This window comes from Lissotriton vulgaris, chromosome 2_2, assembly GCF_964263255.1.
Source record: "Lissotriton vulgaris chromosome 2_2, aLisVul1.2, whole genome shotgun sequence".
NCBI lineage: Eukaryota > Metazoa > Chordata > Amphibia > Caudata > Salamandridae > Lissotriton > Lissotriton vulgaris.
The window spans coordinates 120,070,464-120,092,436 of NC_141688.1; the positions used below are offsets into that span (position 1 = coordinate 120,070,464).

The 21,973-nt window shown below is 41.0% G+C and overlaps 1 protein-coding gene across 1 annotated transcript in view; it reads right to left on the bottom strand.

Moving 5' to 3' along the window:
* The window catches only part of ETFA (electron transfer flavoprotein subunit alpha), a 415,153-nt gene that overhangs the window by 333,925 nt on the left and 59,255 nt on the right, over nucleotides 1–21,973 (bottom strand). Inside the window, exon 2 of the mRNA XM_086959425.1 lies at nucleotides 19,615–19,764. Within this exon, the coding sequence (XP_086815551.1) occupies nucleotides 19,615–19,764 (150 nt within the window). The remainder of the gene's footprint in view (nucleotides 1–19,614; nucleotides 19,765–21,973) is intronic.

The following is a 21,973-nucleotide window of genomic DNA, read 5'->3' on the forward strand; positions in this document are numbered from 1 at the left end:
CACCAGTTATAGTTAGCTGGAAATTTTACTGATATAAAACCATTGAAATTCCCACGTTATAGTTAGATGGACTCACTATAACTTGCGCGTGCAATGCACTGCTGATGATGTCTTATTAAGCCAGTTAACCAATCAATTTTTAAAAACCATCCATTTAGACACTTATTTAAACATTTATTCTTCCATCAACTTTTACATATACATATATAAAATATATTTATTTTTCAGAAAGACACACATTCACTGGATGGTGTCATCAGTGATGTCATGAGTGATGTCACTGACCATGTCATGAGTGATGTAATATGCGATGTCATCAGCAGTGCATTGCACGCGCAAGTTATAGTGAGTCCATCTAACTATAACGTGGGAATTTCAATGGTTTTATATCAGTAAAATTTCCAGCTAACTATAACTGGTGTGAAACCTATGGTTTTTTCAGTGAATATATATATACACACACACACACATACAAACATGTACATGTTGCAACCTCTCAAAGATGACGCGTTTCAAGCATCAAGTGCTCTTGATCACACCATAATATATATATATATTCACTGAAAAAACCATAGGTTATAGACCATATATAGTTAGGGATTAGCATTTACAAAACCTTAATTTACTCGCACAAAACCATTGAAATTCGCATATATAGTTAGTTGCACTAACTATATATCGTGCACCCGCAATCCACTGCTGATGATGTCACATATTAAATCATTCATGACATGGTCAGTGACATCACTGATGACATCTCAAATGACATCACTGATGACATCTCATTTGACATTACTTATCACATCACTGATGATATCATTCATGTGATAATACGATGAACCTCTTCAGATTCTAATATAACCTTAGATACAATCAGTGTAAACAGACACTCACAGACTGTCACTCATCCATGGAGTTACTCACACACCTAGTCAGTCATGCAAAAAATCAATCACACATTCATTTCCTCAACTATACAGTTATACACACCTTACTTATTCAAACATATACTAACACATATTTACTCTCTTATACAATCCTTGATACAAGTTTACAATGATCCAAACAGCCACTCACACATTCACTGGCTCTTATGCACAGTTATTTATATATGTCAACTCTCACATGTACTGTGTTTTACATATGTACTTACTTTGACATGTAGCACTAAGATATCAATTCACTCACCAATACACTCATGCACACAGTCAACCGCCCATACAGCTAATTCCACATGCACTTTTGAACCCATACATCTAGTGAATCAACTGTTCACACATCTATGCACAGAGTCACACACCTCCCAGCCACCCATACACACATACTCAGTCTCCCATACAAATACTTGGGCAACCAATCAATAACCCATATAGTTACTCATATAGCTACTGATCAACACATGCAGCAGTTTACAGAACAACAGACATAATGATGTACAAATTAAGACAGTTTAGTCACTAACCCATGCACTCAGTGAGACACATCTAATCACTCACTCATACAATCAGTCATGCACCTACTAAATCCTTCATCTAGACACTTATACATCCACTCATTCTTCAATATGTAAGACATATTTTAACTCTACAGAAACATACAGTCACTGGATGTTGTCATCAGTGATGTCACTGACCATGTCATGAATGATGTAATATGTGACATCAGCAGTGGATTGCGGGTGCGCGATATATAGTAGTGCAACTAACTATATATGCGAATGTCAATGGTTTTGTGCGAGTAAATTAAGGTTTTGTAAATGCTAATCCCTAACTATATATGGTCTATAACCTATGGTTTTTTCAGTGAATTTGTAAGGTTTTGTAAATGCTAATCCCTAACTATATATGGTCTATAACCTATGGTTTTTTCAGTGAATTTCAATGGTTTTTTAATAGCAAATATCAAAAGCTGTAAAATGTATTCTTCTTTTAAATGACACTTTTTCCCCAAACTGCCTTGGTATATTCCAATATATATCAAAGACAAAAATGTAAGTGGTCAAATTAATTTTTTTCCACAATTTGAGAAAGCACAGAAACATGTGAATAAATCTGTTTCTGCTTACATGAGAGACTATGGAATGGGTTTAATATACAACAATAACTTGCGTTCCAACATTCAACACATCTACAGAAGAGATGGTGTACACTTCTCCGATGAAGGGAATAGAATATTCGTCCTTTATTTGGTACCTAAATTAGCCACAGAACACAATAGCTCTTTTCAGAGCTACCCTACCTCTAATCATTCAAAACTTTTTTTTTTCTTTTTTTTTCCTTCACCAAAGTACGCTCCCCAGTTAGCTGACCGGTGCGCATACCGGGCGCTCTCCCCGCGAAATTTTTTAAAATTTAATTTTTTTACTTTTGCATATATCAGCGTCCTAATCCCCCCTCAGAAAACCTAGAGGGTCACAAAGTGTATACCGGGCCCCCTTCTACCCATTCCGTACATTCTTTGTCCTCCAACTTATGACTCAATTCTACCAATACAGAAAATGGAGGACTCCCGTAACGCTGCCGGTTCGCGTACCGGGGAGCGCACCGGTAAGCGCTCGATAAAAAAAGGTGGGAAAGTAATTTACAGAAAAACTACTACAGACACTTTCATCAAATATAGAATAGGGCCTACTACTTAGCAGTTCCTACCATTTACCCAAATTTGATGGAATTCCATTGAGAAAATTATGCTGTAAGCCTGACTAAATATCCTGAGGTAAATTACCTAACAAAAACACTTATGAAGTGTTAGAATTGACAACCAATCAAAATGCTACTTTCAATATATTCTATTATTTTATGACATTTGATTGGTTATGTACCTGAATATATATAAAGAAAGAGAGAGAAACACAGCCATTTTGACTACTACTTCCTGAAGTACATATCAAGTGCATTTCAACTGAGAACTTAAACTTCTTTTTGATTGGTAAGATGATATTTTAAAAACTGAAGTATGTTCTGCACTTTAAGTTAAGTAGGAAAACATTTTCTGATAGTTATATACTATCCCTCTGTAATAGTTATAGAATAAGATAGACATCTCTGTTTTAGTTATGGATGGAGTTAGGCTTGTCTTGTATAATTAAGAATTAACTTAGGCTTTATCACATACATTTTTTTATATTTCTACTTCCAGTCTGATACCATACACTGCCCAAAGATAAAATCACTGTTTAAAAAAACAAACTACCTGTCTGTACTTAAACCCAACAGTGCCCTATCTGTACTGATATATTTTTTTAAAATTTGTTTTACAGCACAAAAATGGAAGGAGAGAACAAAACTAACTTGGAAATTGTTGCAAGAAGCAACACAGATACAGAAATTGACTCAGAATTCTATGATGAATCACAAGACTTTGAACTTCTGCAATGTGTGGAATCAGTAGATTTCCTAATTGAAAATGAAAAAAAAATCTGACAATGAATTATTAGAAGTTCTTTTTAATTTTGAAAACGAATCAGAAAAATAAAATTGTATTTATTAATTCAAAAATTGTTTGAGACATTATTCATTTTTATATGTATTTTGTAAACTAGTAGCAAATTGATTATAATGTAAAATCAGACTTTAAAAATACTGTGCAACTTTTTTGTGTTACATAATAAGTTTGCTCATAGTTACTTCCTTTCTCCCACTATATTATCTCCAATGTGTATTTAACATCTCTTTATCATCTCCTGCCTCCATGGTGTTTCTGCTTTCCTGACAGACTATGCTATGAATTCCATATACCACAATAACTTCTGAAAAAACATGCAAGATATTTACAAAGAAAACAATGTTTTTTTATTTTTAGACTCTGCATTGGTACTTAAATCAAATAAAAAAATAAAAAAAGAACAATCACATACAATATTTGAACATTCTTTCATCCCATTTTCCCAATATTACGCTTCCCGGTGCGCGTACCGAGCTCTCCTCCCGCAAAAAAAACGATAATCATTTTTTTTTTCTTTGACCCGCGGGGCCCTTTTAAAGCCCCCTCATCAAACCTAGGGGGTCAGGGAGGATGTACTCTGCCCCCTTATGCTCATTTCCCACTTTGTTTTTTCGACCTCTTGTCTCTCGATCCTACCGAGAGACAAGATGGCGGCCGTTCCGGACTGTTTAGAATGTTGACAGACACCGGAGAGCCAATCAGCTTCGCGAAGTTCCATTACGCGTCAGGTATGCGAACCAGAGCGCTAACCGGAGCGCTGTCACAGATATATCTGTTTTTAAAAACGTTAATTTCTCAAAATCCACTGGAGCACATATATTGAAACATAGCAAAGGCACGTCGGGCAAACCATATCTACAATTTTGCCAAGTTTCGTGTAAATCCATTCAGCCGTTCGAGCTAAAAGTGATTCCAACCGCCCTATGGAAAACTCAATGTTAAAAAGATGTTTTGGGACCCCCCTTTTTTCTCGGCCCCCCCTTGACAAACCCCCCCCCCAAATTTTCAGGGGCTGCTCAGAAACAAAATGTGCCATTTTCCTGAAAATTTCAGCCAATTCCGTCCACAAACGCCAAAGTTATTCGACATAGGATTTTTTTTCCTATGGGATTTCTGAAAATTCTAACTATATATACACCTACTGGCGGTCGCCAGTAGAGGTGTGTGTGTGTGTATGTGTATGTGTATGTGTATGTGTATGTATATATATATATATATATATATATATATATATATATATATATATATATATATATATATATATATATATATATATATATATATATATATATATATATATATATATATTCGAAAGGGCTGACAGCTTGCATCCACGCCGCAACCACACAAAGAGACTCGCACTCCAGGGTCTGTGTTTCAAGATGTTTTAATGGCGACGCGTTTCGACCAAACGGTCTTCTTCCAAAGCCAACCAAAATTAAGTGAATTCACCATTTTATGCACAAAGTGTTTCAAATACTTTCCAAGAAATAAAGGTAGGACTGCTCCATATCAAGAACTACATTTTGTAAGAACTACCATGGAGGTGGAAGACAGATTCTGCCACAAACGTTTTTAAATGCATAAGTTAAATTACACTTTGACATTTATGCTGGAAATATATAACAATTCAAATAATGAAATTTAAATTGAATTAAATTAAATTCAGTCACTGTATTGTAAATTGTAATTATGCACAATACAGTGTATAGTAAAATTCCCATTTGCATATTTAGCAAACACAGTCTCATCATTGTTACAGCAAAACAAACATGTCAAACAAAGTTGCTTGCAAGTTTATGTATGCACCGTTCGTGGCTGATATAGTGATATTACGTTTACTTGGCATTGTAAACCACATCCTCACGGCCAAGTGGCCTTATTTCCAACAACATAAGAGATTTAGGCGTCACGGCCATATATATATATATATATATATATAGCAGCACTTATCAACAAGTCCAGTCGATAAAACGGCAAGCACACGAGTATCCAGTTTCTAAATTATTTATTACAAACCCCCTTCACCCTCGACAGAAGCGTTTCGCAGTAAAAGCTTTGTCAGTGTCAGTTTGTAAATAGGAATGATCGCCATTTTAAACCCCACCGGACATTTCATTTTCCAACAACATAGAAGATGGTAAATCTAAGTGAAAGTGGTGGCCATTTTGAAGTGTAGTATTTTACATACAATGCACTTGTTATCATGGCGAATATAAAGTGCTCAAGTGCAAATTTAAAAAACATTAACAGCAACAAACATTTCATTATTGTCGTGCACACATTTCATTAATTTAGTCAAGTTATAAGAGCCCAAAAAATATTAAAGCATAAGTTTTTCCTAGCTCGTGCTTTTGTTGTGAGAGGGTGTATCGCCTAGGTATATTGCTTTAAGTTGTGGGGACTTAATAACTTGTTCATTATTTTAAGTCGTTATCTCGCCCTGTATGGGCTCGAATCCAACTAATAATTTCATAGCTTGCAATGTCACATTGTTGGAGTTTCTAAGTATAGTCATAGTGGTCTCTTTTTCTATTTCCCAGTTTCGAACCATTGGAGAACGTTTTTTCCTCATCTAAAGGTGCACCCACATCTCCTCATCATTATTAAGACCCCACGGTGTCATTGTTTTGAGGTCGATGATGTACCTAGATTCAGCGATGCGGAGTGCCTTTTCCCTGTCCCCACCTCGTTCTAAACGCTTGACTTGGTCTATGCAATAAAAACTCAGGAGATCCCTATTGCTTCGGTGATATTCGGCAAAATGACGAGCTACCGGATAAGATTCATCCTTATTCGCGATAGCTCTCATGTGTTCCAGGATCCTCAGTTTAGTGGGGTTAATAGTACTGCCTATGTAACGTTTCTTACAGGGGCACTCTAAACAATAGACCGTGTAATCGGAGTTACAGTTGACATGTTTAGTGATTATTCTATTCTGTTTTCCTTCTCCCGTTCTTCCTGGATATTCTTTGACTTTTTTACTATACTTACAGGCTTTGCAGCGAAGGCATGGAAAGAACCCCTTTATACTGTTTAAAGTCGGGGATTCAGTGAGGGGGAGAAGTGGCTGTGGATTAGATGGTCTGATAAGAACTGGCATCTTCGATAGGTTCTCATCGGCCTATCAGACAGGTGTTTTTTCAAGATGTTGTCCGTATGTAGGATATGCCAGTTTTTTTGAAAGTGTGGACTAGATCACCTGATTTGATATTAAAGGTGGTGATCATTCTTACTTGGTCATTTTTTATCTGCGCCTCTTTAACCACTAGGAGATCCCTCCTATTGATTACTGATGCTTTCACAGCTGCCTGTTTTAGGATGTTATTGGAATAGCCCCTAGCTAGGAACCTATTGCTTGCATAATTTTTTGCATTTTGAAAATCTTTCTCAGCTGAACAATTTCTTTTAAGGCGTAGATATTCACCATATGGTACGTTCTTGATAAGACTCAAAGGATGGTGGCTTGCCGCGTGTAACACGGCATTGCTGCTGTTGGCTTTCTATAGAGTCGAGTTTGGAGACTATCATTCTCCACAAATACCTCCAAATCAAGATAACATACGCTTGTTTCACTGATGGTGCTGGTGAATCTTAGATTAAGATCATTATTGTTCAGCGTGGCGATATATTCCTCCGTCGAGGTTCGATCACCACGCCAACCAATGAAAAGATCTATGTATCTTGTCCACATCAAGATCCTTTCACTCCACATTTCATTGGTGTCTCCCCATGCCTCGTGCCTCTCCCACCAGCCCACGAACAAGTTCGCGTAGCTGGGGGAGAAGCACGAGCCCATAGAAGTGCCTCTTATTTGTTTATACAGTTGACCGTAAAAACTGAAGAAATTGTTATATAAGCAGAATCTCATCATACTTAATAACATGCCACTGTGTGTCTGAAATTTATGAGATTTCCTATCCAGGAACCACTTTGTCGCTCTCAGTCCACTTTCGTGATCAATACACGTATATAAATTGACAACATCTAGTGTTATTAGAATTAATTTGACACTAAATTAACATAGCGCTTTGTTGTCAAGCAGCGTTTTGGTGCCTGAAGTAATTTGTTATATCAATAATTGCAGTAATTGTTATAGCGCTCTGCTGCCAGCATTGTTTGCCATAGCGCTTTGTGGCCAGTTACTCAGTGTGTCCTGTTTCCCTTTTGGCTCGCTGGCATTTTGGTGTTGTGTATCCCAGCGCGTCCCCCCACCACGCTCCCGCCTCCCAGCTGACCCCCCCTCACCCCTCCCCTTCCACCATCCATTCATGACAGATGCATTTGCGCGCAGCGGACCCGCCCCATGCGCGCCGAAGGTGCGCCAAAGGTAAGCCCGTCTACGCCCGTCCGCGCCTGGACCGCGCCCAGCACCAGACCCCCTGGCCCCCGCAAACGACACTCCTCCAGCTTAAGGTATGACGCCGCCACCCTCCTCGCCCTTAACCCCGGGCGCACACCACAATGCTACGAAGCTATCCCGGGACGTACCCACGGTCCCTTCACCTGCCACTCCTGCAAATTCACCAGCAACAAGACCCATACCACATCCACTAACCCCAAACACAGCTCCGGCTCTAACCACCTGAAATGCATCCTGCTGAACACCCGCTCGGTCCACAGACACGCCACCGAACTCTGGGATCTACTCGACACTACATCACCGGACGTCGCCTTCCTTACTGAAACATGGATGAACGCATCATCAACACCCGACATAGCAATAGCCATCCCGGACAATTACAAGATCATCCGAAAAGACCGCATCGTCCAAACAGGAGGAGGCATCGCCATCGTCCATAAGAACACCATCAAAATCACGACCAACTCCGATAACCTTACAACCGCCGAACACCTCCACTTCCAGATCCACACCGACCCTAGGACAACACTCAGAGGCACCCTCATCTACAGGCCTCTAGGAACCCGTAAACAATTCAGCGAAGACATCACTGACTTCATCAGTCCACACGCCCTCGCCTCCGAGAACTACATTCTACTAGGAGACCTCAACTTCCACCTGGAAAAGAAAAACGACAGCAACGCCACCACCCTTCTTGACAACCTGGCCAATCTCGGCCTCAAACAACTGATTGACACCCCCACCCATGTAGCCGGACATACGCTCGACCCAATCGTCACCTTCAGCAAACATCTCCTTCGATCGCACCACAGCTCTCCATTGGACGGACCACAGTTGTGTTCACTTCAGCTACAAAACCACCTCGACCCACAACCCCCCACAACCTATTCCCCGAAGAAAATGGAACAAAATCACCACCGACCAACTCCTCACATCGCTCAACCAAAACCCACCCGCCCTCTCATCGGACCCAAACCAAACTGCCATCAAATTCAAACAATGGATCACTCACAGCGCTGACGAATTAGCACCCTTGAAAAACCATCACACCAAACATGACAGCAAAAAGGCCCCCTGGTTCAACGATGACCTTAAGAAATCCAAGAAGCTATGCCGTACCCTCGAGAAAACATGGAGAAAAAACCCAACCACCGACAACATGACCACCTTCAAGGCAGCCACCCGCAAACACCACCAACTGATTCGATCCACCAAGAAATCAGCATTCAAGAATCGACTTGACAACAACGCCCATAACAGCAAGGAACTATTCAACATCGTCAAAGAATTCACCAACCCCACCGCAGCCTCAAACGACATCACCCCCTCCCAAGACCTCTGCGATTCATTATCCTCCTTCTTCTACAACAAAATTGCCGACATACATAACAGCTTCGAAAACAGCTCCAACGAACAATCCTCTCCACCCCCCTCAGAACCTAAACCGCCCTCTAACAACCTCAGCGCCTGGAACCCAATCACCATGGAAGACACCATCCGCCTAATGAATTCCATCCATTCTGGCTCGCCAACCGACCCATGTCCTCACCACAACTTCAACAAAGCAGACTCCATCATCGCACCGCATCTCCGTGATGTCATCAACTGCTCCTTCAACTCGTCTACCTTCCCAGAAAGCTGGAAACATGCAGAAGTCAGCGTCCTCCTGAAGAAACCCACAGCAGACCCCTCTGAACTTAAAAACTACCGCCCCATATCCCTCCTCCCATTCCCGGCCAAAGTCATTGAGAAAGCCGTCAATAACCAACTCGCCGCCTTCCTTGAATCCAACAACTCCCTCGATCCCTCACAGTCCGGCTTTCAAGCCAAACACAGCACCGAAACCGCCCTCATCGCAGCGACAGACGACATCAGAACACTACTGGACAACGGAGAAACAGTGGCCCTCATTCTACTCGACCTCTCCGCCGCCTTCGACACTGTCGGTCACAGCATCCTCATACAACGCCTCAGCAACATCGGCATAAAAGGCAAAGCCTTGGACTGGATCATCTCGTTCCTAGCTGGGAGAACTCAGAGAGTCCGACTTCCCCCATTCAAATCAGAGGCCACCGAAGTCATCTGCGGTTACCACAAGGATCATCACTCAGTCCCACCCTCTTCAAAGTTTACATGAGTCCACTCGCTTCCATCGCGCATCAACACAACTTTAACATCATCTCCTACGCTGACGACACCCAGCTGATCCTTTCCCTCACCAAAGACCCCAATACCGCCAAAACCAATCTTCACGAAGGCATGAAAGAAGTAGCCGTATGGATGAAAAACAGCCGCTTAAAACTTAACTCAGACAAAACGGAAGTACTCATCCTAGGATCATCCCCCTCTGCCTGGGACGACTCATGGTGGCCTTCGGATCTGGGCTCAGCACCCATACCCACAGACCACGCACGTAACCTTGGCTTCATCCTAGACTCCTCACTCTCAATGACCAAACAAGTCAACGCCGTCTCATCCTCCTGCTTCAACGTACTTCGTATGCTCAAAAAAATCTTCCATTGGATCCCCACCGAAACAAGAAAGACTGTCACCCACGCACTGGTTACGAGTCTACTAGACTACGGAAACACCCTCTACGCCGGAATCACAGCCAAATTACAGAAAAAAATCCAACGCATCCAAAACGCATCAGCGAGACTCATTTTGGACATCCCTCGCCAAGATCACATTACCGGCCACCTGAAAGACCTCCACTGGCTTCCCGTCAACAAGAGAATAACATTCCGTCTCCTCACCCACGCACACAAGGCCCTCTACAAACTAGGGCCCGAATGCCTCAACACTCGACTATCCTTCTACACACCCACCCGCCAACTAAGATCCTCCAATCAAGGCCTCGCCGCAGTTCTGCGTTTCCAAAGATCCACCATGGGAGGTAGATCCTTCTCCTACTTGGCGGCCAAGACCTGGAACTCACTCCCCACTCACCTCCGCCTTACACAGAACCACATCTCCTTCAGAAAAGAACTTAAAACCTGGTTATTTGATAAATAAGGATTCCCCTCCCCAAGCCCCTTGAGACCCTCTGGGTGAGTAGTGCGCTATATAAATTCTTGAACTTGAACACATATGAGGGTAAGTCCTTCACAATGGGGGCAAGATAAGAATTAATGGAGCGAGAAGTGTGCTCTAAAAGGCTGCCGATCGGCCGCCCTGGTGGTCTTTTGGCATTCTTGTGAATCTTTGACAAGTGATAAAAAGGTGGGTAACACTGGTGATTCACATTGGAGAAAAGTATATTCATCTGTACTGAGCATGCCTTCTTCCTTCCATTCAAAAATATATATATATATATATATATATATAGCAACTGCAGTCTTCCACAACGCCGCCACCCAACAAGCAGGGACAGAAAAGACCACGCAAGTCCAGACTTATTATCGGCAAAGATTTATTAAAAGAGAGTTACCAAATCTGACGAGTTTCGGGCGTCCGCCCTTTCTCACAGATCGTCAGGTAATTGACCAAACACCCTTTATGTTTTTTTTCACGATTTTTTTTCTAATTGCATTTTTTTCACAGTAGCTACACCATGTGATGAAATAAAAAGCAAAGACACACTACAAACTGAAGACATATGTAGTCTGTTTTGCAAACAACAAAAGACAATCAAAAACCTCATAAATAGGTGGAATAAAATAGATGCAGATATCATATTTAAAATTTATGGTTGAGTCTAATTCATTCATAATCCAAGATTAGTGGACTATAAAATATGTATAAGCTGCTATTAAATACAGTTAAAAATATGTGGTTATACAAGCATAAATGCTCAAGCCGATCAAATTACTGTTCATGAAAACATAGATCAATAATGTGCAAAATTCGCTTTGTACATAATAGTGCAAATTACGCAAATAAAGTGCAAATATATACTGTGCAAATAACGCCAGAGGATTTGTGCAAAGTTGCATAGATATAAAATCAATTTCATGATAAAATATTGTTGATGATTCAATGTAAATTGACATGATAAAATCAAGCAGTAATAAAACCCTTGCAAAATTCATGACAGTATTTTCAAATATCTCATATATATATATATATATATATATATATATATATATATATATATATATATATATATATATATATATATATATATATATATATATATATATATGTATATATTTGTATATATTTGTATTAGGAATGTGATCACAAAACCACCATCGCCTTTGCAATCTGGAAATTCTGGATAAAGGAATGCATTTTGAATCACAAAATAATAACATTTGCTAGTCAACTGATAGTTCACCTACGAGTAGACTGTCCATGTACCAAATTGCTATGTCTGATAAAACCAAAGCCTATGTCCTAAAACCGGAGTTAACAGGTTTTTTTTAACCTTTATATGATTAGTTGTGTTTTTAATAAGCGTGTTAAACTGTGCATAGGATTGGAGATTTATATTTGTTTTATGTTATACACAGCCTTGAAAAAGAGATATGACCACGAAATACATGTCGGCTGTAACTGTTTATTTGTTAACTATAAAAATGATTTTGTGATAGGAAGTCTGGGACCACTAATGTGATGATATTGACAATTTGAAGCAAATAAGAACTGGTGAAAGAGCAATTAGATTTGTATTATCATTATTTTTGGCATAATATAATTTTGTTACCCTCAAATTTATAAAATTATAGATATAATCTCTAGAAATATGAGACAGGACCAAGCTCTCTTTGGTCAGTGTTTTCTGGGGAGGGTTCGCCAGCGGTTGTTGGGATAATATTTCCTCAGACTGGTTTCCAAGGGAAATGTTACAGAATTTTCAATCTTTGAGGTTGCGAATGTTAAATCTGCAGACAGGCATACATTTGCTCTGTCAAATGCAGTCCAGTTTGGCACAGATGTTTTTGGTGGATGTGTACCAATGAAGACAATCCTATGGTAAGGTTATATTCTGAAATGTGGGTGAGTTGGGATTTTAGCAGTGAATGAAGTAATGGTCTGAGCTCCCTGACCCTCTTCCTTCATCGGACACCGTTCTTGGTGAATGCTAGATAAATGTACCTTTTTTAGTCCTCCAGTAATGTAAGAATGTTTTTAACCGTCTTCCTAATCAAGGCAATATCTTTGGACATTAAATATTACAACGTGGGGCTTTGTTTGGAGGATATTTTATGTGACTTATCCACTTCTAAAGATGATAAGAATTTTATTTTACTAAGCTATTATCAATTTCTGAGTATTCTCTACAGTTGTTGCCTTCTGATTCTTCAAAAAATACTATAAACGCATAAGTGAAATGCACAGTCTCTACCCTCAAGGGCAACTATTGCTTTACAGAGAGCTACTACCATTGACAGAGTTGTTTAGAAATCCGAGTTGCTTCAAAATTATATACAGCTTTGATTTCCAAACCAGATGCTCTAATATTTCATTTGGCAATGTCCTTACTAATGGAGGAAATGGTGGTCTATCTCATCTCCAGTGGAAGGAGACCTGGCATGGTAACTCCTAACCACTAGCTTCAGATGTGATGGACATAGAAATAGACTCTCCAAATGTGTGTCTCTTAAGCAGGCGCTTTATTGACTTAATGATCCACACAAAGTAGTGTGGCAGTAACGAAACCAATTAAATAACTACAACTACACAAACAACAAGCTACAGAATGCTCAATTTAATATACCTCTTCCGTAATGTACAGTCACTCCAGAATAAGGTGCCCACTGCACATGAAGCAACACTCTTTCATAACACACTATGTTTTTGAGCTTATTATTGTGGAAATCTCATGACCTTTGAGCACAAATATGAGTATCTATAGTTAATGACTCCAATAAGTAATTTTTCTGTCCAGCGATTGATCAGTCGAGTGGAAACTTGTGAAAAGATTATTGAATCCTGCCCTTGGTCAAGTAGCAAGGGCAGGTTCAAGCATGGCCTTAAGATGCTCAGGACACGTGCAGTTCCAAGACACACACACACCAGACCAGGTCTTCAACGCGTACACTTTAAGAGGACATATGGCATTAGATGCCAAGACATCATCCTACTTCAGGCAGTGAAAGTAGAACTATCCCAAATTGCTTGAGCGCCTGTGAGTGGCTCCAAAGAAACACAGGGTTTGTGCACTTTGACAAGCACATACCAGACACAAATACTGCCCATAATTCAAAAATAGGACTATATCCCCAACTCAGTTCCTCCTACAAACAACGCACGTGTCCTCACATTCAACGCCACATCCATGACCTTTTCCAAGCTAATCCCGCCCAAAACCCAGATGTTTGGAAGAAGAATCTTGACAGCCAAAATGTGCAAGTTATAAACAAGGCTGAAGGGTTGGGAAAACTGCAACACAAGCAGGCCACCTTAGGCCTTGTCCTCAAGAGACCGCATGCTGTTAGCCATTGGGACTATGACAGGTTTGCCTCTTCATGAGCCACTGATGCTGGAACTTGCATCATCTAAACAATGAGAAAAATGTGTAATCTGTGCAATGAGGTCACTGACCAGAACACAAACATGCTCTCATTAAGTGTTCAGGTAATTTGAGAGCTGGGCAAACGTAATCCGAAGCGACAACTTCTCTGCTTACACGACCAAAACAACAGGCGTCATTGGGGGAGGGAGGTGAAGGCAACGGTTTCACAATACTGCTGCTTATTTTCCCCACAGTGAACCTCACATTGCAAATCTATCTATTTATCTATATATCTGTTCTTTCAAAAGACATGATTTCTAATACTAGGGAACTTTCAAACATTTGGAGCATAAACATAGTGCCTAAATGTCCACGAGTAAAGACAGCAACTGACCCTCCACAAATAAATTCAGAGGGTTCGGGGGGAGGACACGAGACATTCCTCAAGAGGAAATATTTGAGTAGTACATTTTAAAGAGAGTTATGAAGGGGCACTCATAAAATACTCCAAAGCATGGTCTATAGATGGAGAAGGCCCTTGATACTACCTCGAGTTTGTAGCAGGTGGGACATTGTGCCAAACAGTGCATTTTAGAGCACATATTTAAAAAAATAGAATTTTAGATCAAGAAGTCAGTCACATCAGTAATAACTGCCCTAAATTAGTATGAATTATCACTTAAGCATCAAGTTGAAATATTCTGTAAATGCACTAATTTTGCTTCTATGAATATTTTAAATAAATCCTTTGGACTAAAAGACTCAATTTTTGTCCCAAATATCAGCTTGCCATTCCAAAGGCCAGTGTTCATGTTCGTAAATAGAGTAAAGTTCCCGGTTCTTAAACACAATCTAGTACTTTTCTTAAAATACACTAATTTGTACCCAAATACCAGGTTTTACATTTTTAGTAACAAAACTAATAGGCAAACAAATTGTGTGTAATTTTCTGAAAATGCATTCATTTTGTTCCCAAATATCTGTGTATAATTTTCATTATTATGCCTAATTTTCATTATTATGCCAATTGCTGCCATCATGTGCTAATTCACATCCGTAATATGGCAGACGTATGCCGGTCATGAGGATCAGAATGCCAGCCTTACGGTGTTTTAATGTTCCCCCACATGCCAACCATGCCGTCCCCTTCCACCCATAAGCCAACAACCCCATGGTGTGCTCCTTACCTATAGAGACTTGCTGAATAATTCATCTCTTTCCTAATCTACAAGACATGCCATGATGAGCCCTTTTTCCCCATATCATAGACATGCATAGCCCACATTGCCCATATAGGAGCCAAGTCCCTGACCCCCTACATGCCACTGTGTCCCCATTTCCCTCCAAATGACAAAATAGTGCCACCAGTCTCTGTCTAATGCAATACACAAACTACTGATCCAAGTGGACAGACGGGAAACCCAGTCCAATCAAACAAACAAAAGGTGACAATCGCTCAGGGTAGTATTTCAACTCATTGTTTTTTGTATACAATGGTTCCTCAGATTAAACCCAGCCATGTGTAAAGGATCCTTGGTCCTGCTACAGTAGGAAAAGTCCAGCATGAACTGTGAAGTTAGGTCCTCTCTGAAGCAGAAGACAAGCAACTTAAAACCAGTTGCGGCCTATTTGGGTCTTGGGTCGGTGCAGCTTGGTTCCAGGGAAGCAGTGTACATGGGACTACTCTCTCGCCATACCTTTGGTCTAGAATGGCAGGCTGGGCGTAGAACAGTGGGATGGAATGCTAATTCAAACGACTACCAGTAGTTAGACTATTTGCACGCATTCCTCTCATCACCTAATGTATATACTGCAGGATGCCTTGAGTGGCTAAGGGGTTGCCAAGACATGGGCCCCTTGCTTGCTGTGCCACAGGATCAAACAGGTCTGGGGTTGCTTGTGATCTCTTCTGGAAGGAGCCTCGCCTGGCAGTTCCCGATGAGCAGGATCAGTAGTGATTTGCACAAAGGAGGCGGTTGCCTAGAGTGGCACAGTCGTAACACTATTTGCAACCATTCCTGACAGCACCGTGCGTGTGTTTTGGGGAAACTTAAATCAAGCCATCAGTGTATGTCTTACTATCACTGGTCAGCACATACATTTAGGAAGGCACTGCCCACTACACTCTAATTAGCCGTTTGCAATATAAGCGCACTATGAAAGCCCACACACAGATGATGTTTTGCTGTTCCTAGCACGCCTCCTTCACTCCTTGCGCTACTGTGCTCAAGAGGTATTCATGCCAGAGCTGCCTTATTGATCATCATGAGGGAGAGTGCCGACGACTCACTGGGCAGAGCCTCTATGCCAGGTGGTAGATTATAACATTACGTATAGGCCAAAGAACGAACATGCATAAGAGTGCAACTGTGCAAACTAAGGCCGGCACTGCACCAGACTTTTATACATAATTCCTTGGGTGCAAGCCCAGCTCCAGTCTGTCCAACACTCATATGTGGCTAGGAGTCTTTAGGGACATGAGAACCCCAATTACCAAAGTAAGGGTCTCATCTCGTGAATGAGAGGGCTCAAATAACTCGTGTACGAGAAGGAACAGGAGACAAGAGAGAAACCTCAGCAATGACATTCCAACATGCTAGCGAGAGGCGAGAAAGAGTGAGATCATTAAACTTTCAGGGTAAGGTCAGATGGAAGGCCAACCCAGCAACCAATACATCAGTGATCCAAATTCTAGAAGTGAACTACTTATAGTTTTGTTTCGAACAGGACCACAGGCGGTCATATAAATAAAGTACGATTTGGGAGTCATCTACTTTCTTACAAAACAGAAAGTCAAACGACGGACCTTAAACACAGACACAGGAATTAAACATGCTGTGAGACCATGTGTCTCCTGGAAGAAGACCACATTACAATGGTACTGAGGAGGATGGCATTCGAACCAGGTGTGCTCTCGTTCTCCACCACTTACTAAATGCCATTGCTGCTCAATGAGTCTATATCGTCATCTCCTAATTCTCCAGAAAATACTTGATTCCTGACCCTACTGAAGCCATCGGGATACAACAGGAGTTCGACTGAACCTTACTGTGGCTTAAAATAAGCCCCAGTATCTTGGCTGCTCATTCACGTCAGAAGTAGCAGGTCACGTAATACATGCAACGTCCTTCATGCTGGGCATTTAAACTTTATCCTCAGTAGAGATAGCTCTGAATATCAGTGGAATCAGCGTCCATCTCACCTGAGCCTCCAGAAGTACTATGAATATGCTTATGTTCATTGTGACATCAGGAATAAGTAGGTACATGAAGTAAGTAAGAATGAGGATCTTACACGTTGATAGAAGGCAGGAAATAGGTTTAATGCAGCACAGAAGAAAACAGGTCTGTAACCCATCTGGCCAAAGCTCTAACTGCCACGGCATAGAATACACATAGGCATCACAGGTAGAATTCATAAACAATCTAGAAGGCTAACACTGAAGAAAAGCTAAGCACAATACAACATATCTCCCCCCTTAGACAACAAAAGAAATTAACATAAAACCAAAAGAAATAAAAGAACAAAAGAACCATCAATGAATGTAATCATCCAAGTAAACTGGAGGATGACGGGAACGCGGACTCCTCAGACTGATACTTAAAGGAGCCAAGCGAACAGGAACAGGATCACGGGTAGAACTAGCATCAAGGGCAGAACCACCATCGTCACACAATAATGTAGAAGCATCACCACTACCCACCTCCCCCCGTACAGCAGACGGAGAAGAAACATTAGAGTTACCATGAGAGGATAACATGTAGCCATTGCAGTTCTTATCACACACATTTGAAGAATCCCCCTTATAAACAGCTCCACGCTTTTGATAAAGTGCCACCCTCCTGTAATTCCATTTTTCTCCATTGTCAAGAAGGACAAAATGGGAAAAAGCCTTCTTAACAAAAAAAGGACCTCTAAACTTAGTAAGGCCTTTAGAACAACGACCAGGCTTAACTTTGACAAGGTCACCAACTGAGATTGGTGAAGAAGCCAAGTTAGGTGAAGGAGATGGATTATCAAGACTTCTCAACCAAGAAGGAGTCAACCTCGAAACAGGAGGACGGCCACGCATCAACTCAAAAGGAGACTTTTCCCCATGTTTATGGGGAGTTGAGCGATAGGCCCACACAAGTTCTTGAACACGCTCATTCGAGAAGCACCCACTCGCAACAAACATCTGAATCACACCCTTCACTAACCGATTTACTCTCTCACACAAACCATTGCTCTCTGGATTGTACAGACACGTACGATGATGCTCAATACCACACTCACGAACAAAAGAAGTCATTTTAGCAGACGTCAATTGAGTGCCGTTGTCAGTAATCAGCACTGAGGGAAAACCCTCATCAACAAAGACACTCTTTAGGAAACTAATAGTGGAGTCGGTAGTAATCTCCCTCATAAAATGAACAGCCAACCACTTAGAAAAGCAATCAATTACGACAACAGCAAAACGCTGATTAGAAGGTAACTCATTCATTGGACCAATGAAATCAAGGCAGATACTGTGCCAAGGTAGATCCGTAAATGAAATACTACCAACTGAACGAGAGCCTACAACCTTAAGACGTTTTTCTCCCTCCTTACAAAAACTACACTTAATTACACAATCCACAGCATCGGAATCAAAGGCCACCAGAAATTTTCCTTCACACGTCTTTGGGTGAGGGTCTGCCCCAAATGACCCTCATGAGCCATGTTAAGAATCTTACTCCTCAAAGAACTAGGAGGAATAAAACGATCACCTCTCCTCAATACATTCTTACCAGACAAAGATAATTCACTCAAGACTCTAAGAAAGGGCCTAACTGGAGGCTCGAAAGTACTCTCTCTTCTCGACCCTTTGACAACAAGATCCACCACAGCTTTTAAAACAGAATCCTCCTCCATGCCCTTTGACCACTCCTCAGAAGAAAAGGAACCTTCCCCCAAGAACAAGACATCTTGTAAGAAGGCAACTGCAGTATCATCCGGCACATCATCCAAAGAGTTTGGCACCATACTAGACTGCACAGGAAGACGAGATAGGCAGTCCGCCTGGATGTTCTTCCAACCATGTACAAACTCCACTTCAAATTGATAATCCTGTAGACGAAAAGCTAATCTGGCCAACCTGGGTGAGCCCTTCCCAGTACCCCCAGGAGCTAAAACATTAAGCAGGGGCTTGTGATCTGTACGAAGAACAAATCGAGAACCCCACAAGTAAGTTCTAAAATAACTTGCCCCCCAAGCCGCCGCAAGTGCTTCCCGTTCGATGACAGAATAATTTACTGTAACCCATCTGGCCAAAGCTCTAACTGCCACAGCATAGAATACACATAGGCATCACAGGTAGAATTCATAAACAATCTAGAAGGCTAACACTGAAGAAAAGCTAAGCACAATAAAACAGTACACTACTCACCTTGCTACAGTTGGTGCCAGCTACGAGGCAAGACACTTCGCCACCGAGCTGCTTGGCTGCAGTGATGGCATTAAGGGTGATGGGTGTAAGTGTTTCATTGTTGTGTTCTGCTATTATCAGGGTGCTCTGAAACCGCTGCAACAAGGAGGCCTGAAAAAGAAAACAAGATTGTTCACAACTTACAATCCCAATCATTAAGACAAAGATACAGCAGGCAACAATTAAATCAACAAAACACTGAACAGAACATTGTCAACGGCATGGTTTCATTACACGTTCATGGTTTACACCTGGGGAGTCCAACTCAGATTCAGGAGGGTCGAATCCATGCCAGAATATCGAGATATCCACATAAAGTAGATTTACATAACATTCATCGAAATTGAAATAATTAACGTATTCAGTGGCCTTCCTGAAAATCTGGCTGGACCGATCCCTCCATGACCTACTGAAGGCACCTCTGGTTACACATTCCGATCATCAGATGGGAAGACAGAAAATAAATCTTTCCTATCAACAAAATGTGAAAAAGACAGAAAAATGGAGGTGTCTGTTCTGTTGATTTTCTCCTCAGTTTCCAAAACCCATAGAAGTCATTCTAGAAGTGGCACTGAAGCAGTGGAACAATATGTGAAAACTGTGGCATCTGCTCGATAATGAGGATGTTGCACAATGTACGGTACGTCTCCCTGACTCCTAGGAATTTTGATTCACAGTTTCGTAAGTTCTAGTGAAGTAGGCGTGGGCGTATTGTTTTATTCGGATTCCTTGTGTTTGCTGCCTAGGGGAGGGGGTTTCGAATGCTGCTTCTACCAATAAAATTACCAGTAAATGTAACTTAGCTTTTGCATTGTTTCAGGAATTAGTGATGGTCAAACATGCACAGTGACCTCTCCCATACCTGTTCGTATGTCTTTGGTTTAAAAGGATAACATCCTAAACATAAGCAGACATCCTGTTGCAGAAATTGTGTTAACCAACTGTAGCTCCTCAATACAGGATCCCCTCGGTGCGCAAGAGCAACCTGGGTGGAACACAGACCTTCATATAGCTTGTCACGCCACTGCTGAAGTTCTAAAACGATCTCTGGTCGGAGGTGAAATACAGAAAGAGAATGGCAATCTATCTGAAACCCTTTGTTCCGTAACACAGCATCTCTACTTTTAAATCGCAAATTGAATACCTCATTGTATACTTTGCTTTTTTCTGCAGTTCAGCATGATCCGAGGTGATGTTAGCTCAGTTTCAATAGATGCACGGCACAGAGACATTAACAGGGGGTCAAATCACAAAGAAGAGCAACTCCTTGTGACTGATCAGCAAAGTCAAGCAGATAAGGAACGCATCATAATTAGTAAGACGCGACAGCAGTTTTCTCTTTGCAGCGAGAAATTAAATGGGCTTGAGAGTTGTACATAGACATGGTGGATAGCTGCTGTTTGTGATGGGAAATTCAAGAGTACATCAGGAGGTGCCGGCAGTTTCAAGAGTAGGTCACTTTTTAGGTAGTTATTAAAGGGTATGAAGAATGGGTTAAGTCTTATACTTGGATCATAGTGCATATCACCCGATCAAATTTAACATCTACATGTTATTCTTAATCCTGGGCAAACGCAGACCCCAATGTCAGCATAATAAAGGAAGTTGGAGAATATGTGCATTTTGGAAGGCTCTGCCTGCTGTAGAGATATGAAGGATACATTCAGTTGGGTGTTTCGTTTTAAATAAAGAGGGCTACCAGGGTTGAAGGAGTTTTTAAGGCAAGAGAGTTGGCAAAGTTCTGGGTGGGTCATATGCAGGAAAGAATCTCTTCTCTACTATAGGTGCCTAAGAAAATATGGAGAATATTACAAAGGTTCTCACCAAAGAAAAGTATATACAGTAATCCAACCTAATATTTTTCTGCTTTCTCACAGGCTTCATTTCTTTATTTGGCTTAGGTTAAATTTGAACAGTAAATGGCTATTTTGCTGGCCTCAGGAAACATATACTTTAGCTTTCTTTGTCCCATGCAACTGTAGAAATGTTTTCAAGGTATAGATGTTTTTTCGCATGAACATGACTTGGGGCATGTATTTAATTTGTAGGGACACACTTTTGGCTTATTTTGCCACAGTTCACAGCCCAATAATGAACATCTAAGGAAAAGGAACTTTCATTAAAAAATCTGTTTTGGATCTTGAGATTTCGGATAATTTTCACACCAAATAAACACTCCATTTCTTAGCCAAACTCCTGGACGTTTCTGGCCCTTAGATAGCTTTGCATGGTGTTTCAGAGAGACGCCACAGGGCAGTTGGTCATCACGGCGTGTGTATTGCTCTTAAATCTAATGACCGGGACCCCCAGTTTATAGTGG